Genomic DNA, 8421 nt, shown 5'->3' with positions numbered 1-8421 from the left:
GATAGATAAAGGGCCAACATATTTTTGCATCAACCGAGGATCTCTCCCCCTTGATGACTTCGATAATCTTGGGTCTGGGACCTTCACCATCACAAGGTCTCCCGCATTGAACTCGATGAAGCGGCGGTTTTGATCAGCATACTTTTTCATCCGCTTCTGAGCTTTCTCCAGGCAACTTCTGGCGATGTCAACGTTCTGCTTCCATTCCTGGGAGAAGCTTCGGGCGAGAGGGGATCTCACACTTTGTGGGGAGTCGAGAGTGTGAGGGAGGAGCGGTTGCTGCCCAGTGACAATTTCAAAAGCGCTCTTGTTGGTTGAAGAGCTCTTTTGAGCATTGAAGCACAACTGAGCGACATCCAAGAGCTTCACCCAATCCTTCTGCGTACCTCGCACAAAGTGCCGAAGGTATTCCTCCAACATCGAATTAAAGCGTTCCGTCTGGCCGTCAGATTGTGGGTGATAGCTCGAGCTCATAGAAAGTTTGGACCCGAGGATTTTGAATAGCTCGGTCCAAAAGACGCCAGTGAAACGGGAGTCCCGGTCACTGACGATGTCCTTTGGCAGTCCCCAGTATTTGACAATATGCTTGAAGAAGAGATGAGCCGTCCCTTCTGCCGTAACGTGTTTTGGGGCTGCAATGAAAGTAGCATACTTGGATAATCGGTCCACCACGACGATAATAGAGCCTAAGTCTCCCACCTTAGGCAATCCAGAAATATAGTCCATGGATACGCTTTCCCATGGTCTCTTTGGGATGGGCAATGGTTGTAGCAGACCCGCCTTCTTCTGATGGTCTGCCTTATCCTGCTGGCATATCAGGCAGGTGCGGACGTAAGTCTCCACGTCGTCCCGCATCTGCGGCCAATAGTAGGCCCTCTGCACCAAGGCATAAGTACGCTCCTCTCCCTGGTGTCCCGCCCAAAGAGTGTCGTGGCACTCTGAGATAAGTGATTTCCTTAGGTCCCCACCTTTCGGCACATATAGGCGGTTTCCCTTGGTCATCAGCAATCCATCTTCCAACCAAAATTGCCGAGCTTTGCCCTGCTCGACAAGCTGGATCAGGCCCTGCGCTGCTGGATCTTTCGACAATAACTCCCGCGCCCGATCCCTGATAGAGGTGGCAACTGCGCTAGAGGAGAGCGCTGCTACCGACCCCAAACTCGCCAAATACGCCCTACGGCTGAGGGCGTCTGCCACATGATTGCTGGAGCCGGCCCGATACTCCAGCACGAAGTGAAATTCCGACAGCAACTCCTGCCAGCGTGCCTGTCTACTGGTCAGCTTCGGCTGCGACATAAAGTGACTTACCGCAGTGTTGTCCGTCCTGACCACAAAGTGAGAGCCCAACAAATAGTGCCGCCATAATCTTAGGCAATGAACGACGGCTAGTAGTTCTTTCTCATGCACCGAATAGCGCCGCTCAACATCTTTAAGCTTCCTGCTCTCAAAGGCAACTGGATGGCCATCTTGCATTAGGACCCCTCCTAACGCAAAGTCTGAAGCGTCTGTCTCCACCACGAACGGCTTCGACATGTCCGGTAAGGCCAGCACAGGGTCTGTCACAATTGCTTTCTTCAAATTGTCGAAGGCGACTTGGCATTGGGGTGTCCAATTCCAAGTCTCCGTCTTCTTCAATAAATCCGTCAGGGGCCGAGCTATCTCGGAGTAGCCCTTCACAAAACGCCGATAATAATTTGCCAACCCAAGAAATGAGCGCAAGTCATGAACGTCTTTCGGCAGCTGCCACTCCTCAATAGCCTGAACTTTCTTGGGGTCCATTCGAATTCGCCCTCTCTCCACAATATGCCCCAAGAAACTGATTGTCTCCTGAGCAAACGAGCATTTCGACACCTTCGCATATAGCTCGTGCTCGCGGAGTCTTGTCAGAACCTGCCGCAGATGGTCTACATGCTCGGCCAAGGTTCTGCTGTAAATCACGATGTCGTCCAGGTACACCACCACAAATTCATCCAGAAAACCATGGAGTACCTGGTTCATTAGCGTGCTGAAGGTTGCGGGAGCGTTCGTCAGGCCGAAAGGCATGACAAGGAATTCGAAAGCTCCATACCGTGTGACCACTGTCGTCTTCGCCTCATCGCCCTCCTTGATTCGGACCTGCCAGTAGCCCGACCTCAAGTCTATCTTAGTGAAATATTTCGCCCGGCTTAGACGGTCAAAGCAATCTGCCACCAACGGTATCGGGTATTTGTTTTTCACTGTAATCTTGTTCAACGCCCGATAGTCACAACACATACGTAGGGAGCCGTCGGCCTTCTTCTGAAATAGGACCGGCGCCCCATACGGCGACTTAGCGGGTTTGATTATTCCGCTCTCCAACATGTCCTTCAGTTGTTTCCTAAGCTCCACCAGCTCAGGCTGCGACATCCTGTATGGTGCCCTGGCGGGCGGCTTCGTGCCAGGCACCAACTCGATTTCGTGATCCACTGCCCTCTTCGGCGGAAGCTTCCGAGGCAGCTCGTCCGGCATCACGTCCTCGAACTCTTTCAGCAACTTCTTTATTTCGCCAGGGATGGGCCCTGACGTCTCCTCAATTTCATCAAAACGAAGAGTACACAAGTAGGATGGTTCGTTCCGCTTGCGCCCCTTCTCAAACTGCATGGCCGACAGATTTTTCTCTCCTGTACGCCCGGCCAATGTGGGGATAATACAAGGTTTGGCCCCCAGCATCATCAACGAATCAACATGCGGCAAAACCGCTGTACGTGTGTCTCGCAAAAATTCAAGCCCGAGGATGAGCTTGAAGTCGTCCATCACCACGACAGAAAGGTTTGTCTTGCCCTCAAAAGAACCAACCTTAATCAGCACAGATTTGGCCACACCAGCAATAGGTTGTGCGGCCGAGTTTATCGCCTTTACTCGCCCAACTCCCTTCTCCAGCACGAGCCCAAGTCTCTCTACTTCGGCGCTCGCAAGGTAGTTGTGCGTAGCTCCAGTATCAATCATGGCACGGATGGGCTTGCCATGAATCTTCACATCCACAAACATCAGCCCTTTCTTCCGAGGATTCCGGGGCTGTGCTTCCTCTTCCGGCTGGCTCGCAGTAAGAGCCGGGGCAGTCTTTCTTGCATGTGGTGGCACCAACTTCTTTGCCGCCACTTGGGACAGCGTGTTGCACCATTGGGAGATGGCGCCCAAGTTGTCCTCCTCTTCTTCCGAATCATGCCCGCCACTCGCAGATGCTTGTGGCTCCATAGTCTTTGCGGGCGACGCCTTGTCAGTAAAGGTCGCCAGCGCGTTCAACAGTTGTTTCTTCGGGCAGTCCCGATATCTATGCGGGCCGTCGCATAGGAAGCATCCACTGTTCTTCTGCGGCGCCCCCTGCTTTGTCTCCTGGGGCCTGTTCTAGCCCGAACTGCCCATTGAACTACTCTGAGCGTGGGGCTTCCGATCTCCCCCACCTCTGTTGGAGTTACTCTTAAATGATTTCGCCCCGCCCGGCTTATTCTGTACAGGACCAGGCGTCGTCTGCCTGTCCCTCCGGCCCTCTGGGTTGAAATCTGTCAAGCGTTCGGCCGCTGCCATAGCCGACCCCAAATCAGTCACCCGTTGGCGCTGCAGCTCAAGACGCGCCCACGGTTTCAGGCCCTCCATGAATGTGAAGAGCTTGTCTTTCTCCGACATATCCCGAATGTCCAGCATCAGTGCTGAGAAAGATTTCACATAATCTCGCACGGAGCCTGTGTGCTCCAACTTCCGCAATGCCCGCCTGGCATTGTACTCGACGTTCTCCGGGAAGAACTGTTCTCGAATCGCTTCCCGAAGAAGAGCCCAGGTATCAAGCCGCAACTGATTGGCTTGGATCTCCGCATATTTGGTGCGCCACCACAGCTTGGCATCACCCGTTAGATACATTGTCGCCGTCGACACCTTCCTTGCCTCGTCTTCCACATTTGCCGCAAGGAAGTATTGTTCTATATCAAAAAGGAAGTTCTCGACCTCCTTCGCATCCCGAGCACCACCATAGGCCTTCGGTTCAGGAATCCGAAGCCTAGCACCATGATCCTGAGCAACAACAGGGGCGTTACTCATTGCACGTTGGAGCAGACCGATCTGAATCGACATCTGTTCCATGTCACGCCGCATATCGGCGATACCGCCACCTCCAAAAGCACTGCCCATCTCTTGGACCACCTGCCGACACTCGTCAAGCTCGGCACTCAGCACCGACACTTCCGTTTCCAGGGAAGAGACCTTCTCTTCCAAATTCATCACCATTTCGGTCAACCGGGAGTTCTCATCCTCCAGGTTCGCAGCTCGCTCGCTAGGCGACGCTGCTCGTCGCGGGCTCTCAGCATCTTGCCCCGACATTCTCGCAGCAGAATTTGCTTGGGTCACAGCAACCCGCCTCGGCCCCATGAGGTACCGAGGCTCTGATACCACTTCTCACGAGGCGCCTTCCGCAATGCGGGGAAAGGGGCACCGTGTGGCTAGCAGTCCGCAGACTACTTCCGCCAATAGCAACACACCACCGAAAACCCGACGGGCACTAGCACAGCACACCGACAGGAATAGCAACAGCAATAGCAACAGCAAGCAACAGTAAGCAAGGTGCAGTACGAAAGCAGTAAATTGAGCACGCGGTTCAGAAAATAGATTTCATTGCATTGAACTATTGCATATACATTGTACAACGATGCTAGCGCAAGGGGATCGCCTTGAGGGGGACACTAGCACGTAGACTACACCAAGCTTCGAGAACTCATTCCCCCCTATAATAGGCTTAAAAAAGTTTTTCCTATTGACAGCAGTAAACATTGAAAAAGCTGAACATCGCACCTCAGGAGGCCTAACGTCCCCCTGAGCAAACAAAAGTATTTACAACGTACATCAAGTACAAGACAAAAGACCAACGCCTAAAAACTCTAAGACTGCGGAAGCCTAGCGTCTGGGCGAAGGTTGTTGGTCGGCCGAGTAGAGCGGTTGGGTGGCCGAGATGTGCCGAATGTGCGTCAAGGGTGCCGAGTGCGCGGGCGGCCCTTGACACACAGGCAGGGTGCTCGGGCGCCCGCGCGCGCGCGCCTGCGCGGGCACAGGCAGGGCGCTCGGGCGCCCGCGCCTGCGCAGGCACAGGCAGGGCGGTCGGGCGCCCGCGCCTGCGCCCGCTCGGGCACTGCCGACGGGCGCCCGTGCCTGCGCGGGCACAGGCAGGGCGGTCGGGCGCCCGCGCCTGCGCCCGCTCGGGCACTGCCGACGGGCGCCCGTGCCTGCGCGGGCACAGGCAGGGCGGTCGGGCGCCCGCGCCTGCGCGGGCACAGCCAGGGCGGTCGGGCGCCCGCGCCTGCGCCCGCGCGGGCACTGCCGACGGGCGCCCGCGCGCGCGCCAGCGCGGGCACTGCCGGCGTGCGCGCGCGCGCCTTGGGCGGCCGCAGGATAAAAATTTTCACGTCGCCTCAAAATCACACGATTAATTTAATTATTTTAATTAAAATAATTATTATTAATTATTAATTTAAAATATTTATTTAATTATTTTAATTAAAATATTATTATTAATTATTAATTTAAAATATTTATTTAATTATTTTAATTATTAAAAAAATAATAAATAAATGGGAAAAAAGGGAAAAATATGAAGACATATTAGAATAATATTTTAATTTTTTACGCATCGTATTTGAATCGCGAAATATTTATTTTATTATATTATGTTATATTATGCGTCCCAGAAGATTGAAGAAGCATCGGGAAAAAACTGCCGACGGCGGCAGACGCCGCCTGCCCGCTACTGCCGACGTGCGCGCGCGCAGGCCTGTCGGCAGCAGACGGGCGCCCGTGTAGGAAGCCACTGCCGACGGGCGCGCGCGCGCCTGTGCGGACGCTGCCGGCGCGTGTGCGGAAACAGCCCCGCCAGCGCGAGCGCCGGTGCGGAAACAGCCCCGCGTGCGCGCGCGCGACTTTGCGAAAACAGCCCCGCCGTCGCGAGCGCGCCTGTGCGGAAACAGCCCCGCGTGCGCGCGCGCGGCTTTGGGGAAACAGGCCCGCCGGCGCGAGCGCGCCGGTTCGGAAACAGCCCCGCGTGCCCGCGCGCGCCTTTGCGGAAACAGGCCCGCGTGCGCGCGCGCGCCTTTGCGGAAACAGGCCCGCGTGCGCGCGCGCGCCTTTGCGGACGCTGCCGACGTGCGCGCGCGCACCTTTGCGGACGCTGCCGAAAATTTGCACGTCAACGCAAAATCACATGACTAATTAATTTTGGTCGAAATAATTTATTTTTGAGTTATGAAAATATTTATTTAATTATTTTAATTATTAAAAAAATAATAAATAAAAGGGAAAAATATGAAGTCACATTAGAATAATTTTTTAATTTTTTACGCATCGTATTTGTATCGCGAAATATTTATTTTATTATATTCAGTTATATTATGCGTCGCAAAAGTTTGAAAAAAATTTAGAAAAAAACCGACGCCGGCCGGCAGACCGCGCCGGCCGCCGCCGCCCGGCGGCCGGCAGACCCCGCCGGCCGCCGCCGGCCGGCGGCCGCGCGCGCACGGCAGACGGGCGCCCGCGCGCGCGCGCCTGCGCGGGCACAGGCAGGGCCGACTGGCGGCCGCGCGCGCGCGCCTTCGCGGGCACAGGCAGGGCCGACGGGCGCCCGCGGGCGCGCGCGTGCGCGGGCACAGGCAGGGCCGACTGGCGGCCGCGCGCCCGCGCCTGCGCGGGCACAGGCAGGGCCGACGGGCGCCCGCGCGCGCGCGCGTGCGCGGGCACAGGCAGGGCGCTCGGGCGCCCGCGCGCGCGCGCCTGCGCGGGCACAGGCAGGGCGCTCGGGCGCCCGCGCGCGCGCGCCTGCGCGGGCACAGGCAGGGCGGTCGGGCGCCCGCGCCTGCGCGGGCACAGGCAGGGCGGTCGGGCGCCCGCGCCTGCGCCCGCTCGGGCACTGCCGACGGGCGCCCGCGCCTGCGCGGGCACAGGCAGGGCGGTCGGGCGCCCGCGCCTGCGCCCGCTCGGGCACTGCCGACGGGCGCCCCCGCGCGCGCGCCCGCGCGGGCACTGCCGACGGGCGCCCGCGCGCGCGCCAGCGCGGGCACTGCCGGCGTGCGCCCGCGCCTGCTCGGGCACTGCCGCCGTGCGCGCGCGCGCCTTGGGCGGCCGCAGCATAAAAATTTTCACGTCGCCTCAAAATCACACGATTAATTTAATTATTAATTTAAAATATTTATTTAATTATTTTAATTAAAATATTATTATTAATTATTAATTTAAAATATTTATTTAATTATTTTAATTATTAAAATAATAATAAATAAATGGGAAAAAAGGGAAAAATATGAAGACATATTAGAATAATACTTTAATTTTTTACGCATCGTATTTGAATCGCGAAATATTTATTTTATTATATTATGTTATATTATGCGTCCCAGAAGATTGAAGAAGCATCGGGAAAAAACTGCCGACGGCGGCAGACGCCGCCTGCCCGCTACTGCCGACGTGCGCGCGCGCAGGCCTGTCGGGAGCAGACAGGCGCCCGTGTAGGAAGCCACTGCCGACGGGCGCGCGCGCGCCTGTGCGGACGCTGCCGGCGCGTGTGCGGAAACAGCCCCGCCAGCGCGAGCGCCGGTGCGGAAACAGCCCCGCGTGCGCGCGCGCGGCTTTGCGAAAACAGCCCCGCCGGCGCGAGCGCGCCGGTGCGGAAACAGCCCCGCGTGCGCGCGCGCGGCTTTGCGGAAACAGGCCCGCCGGCGCGAGCGCGCCGGTTCGGAAACAGCCCCGCGTGCGCGCGCGCGCCTTTGCGGACGCTGCCGACGTGCGCGCGCGCGCCTTTGCGGACGCTGCCGAAAATTTGCACGTCAACGCAAAATCACATGACTAATTAATTTTTGTCGAAATAATTTATTTTTGAGTTATGAAAATATTTATTTAATTATTTTAATTATTAAAAAAATAATAAATAAAAGGGAAAAAAGGAAAAAATATGAAGTCACATTAGAATAATTTTTTAATTTTTTACGCATCGTATTTGTATCGCGAAATATTTATTTTATTATATTCAGTTATATTATGCGTCGCAAAAGTTTGAAAAAAATTTGGGAAAAAACCGCCGCTGGCCGGAAGACGCCGCCGGCCGCCGCCGCCGCCGGCCGGCAGACCGCGCCGGCCGCCGCCGCCGCCGGCCGGCAGACCCAGCCGGCCGCCTCCGCCGGCCGGCAGACCCCGCCCGCGGCCGGCAGACCCCGCCGGCCGCCGCCGGCCGGCGGCCGCGCGCGCACGGCAGACGGGCGCCCGCGCGCCCGCGCCTGCGCGGGCACAGGCATGGCCGACTGGCGCCCGCGCGCGCGCGCCTGCGCGGGCACAGGCAGGGCCGACTGGCGGCCGCGCGCGCGCGCCTGCGCGGGCAGAGGCAGGGCCGACGGGCGGTCGGGCGCCCGCGCCTGCGCGTCTGCTGCCGACAGGCCTGCG

General features: G+C 56.9%; 1 protein-coding gene across 1 annotated transcript in view; it reads right to left on the bottom strand.

Annotated features, from left to right (window-relative positions):
* Positions 1-4617: 4617 nt before the first annotated feature.
* The window catches only part of LOC105162340 (uncharacterized), a 39867-nt gene continuing 36063 nt past the window's right edge, over positions 4618-8421 (bottom strand). Inside the window, exon 2 of the mRNA XM_088875225.1 lies at positions 4618-4818. Within this exon, the coding sequence (XP_088731351.1) occupies positions 4618-4818 (201 nt within the window). The remainder of the gene's footprint in view (positions 4819-8421) is intronic.

The sequence above is a fragment of the Sesamum indicum genome, linkage group LG11, assembly GCF_026168435.1.
Source record: "Sesamum indicum cultivar Baizhima isolate 11 linkage group LG11, ASM2616843v1, whole genome shotgun sequence".
Lineage (NCBI taxonomy): Eukaryota > Viridiplantae > Streptophyta > Magnoliopsida > Lamiales > Pedaliaceae > Sesamum > Sesamum indicum.
This window is presented reverse-complemented; position numbering and strand designations above follow the sequence as displayed.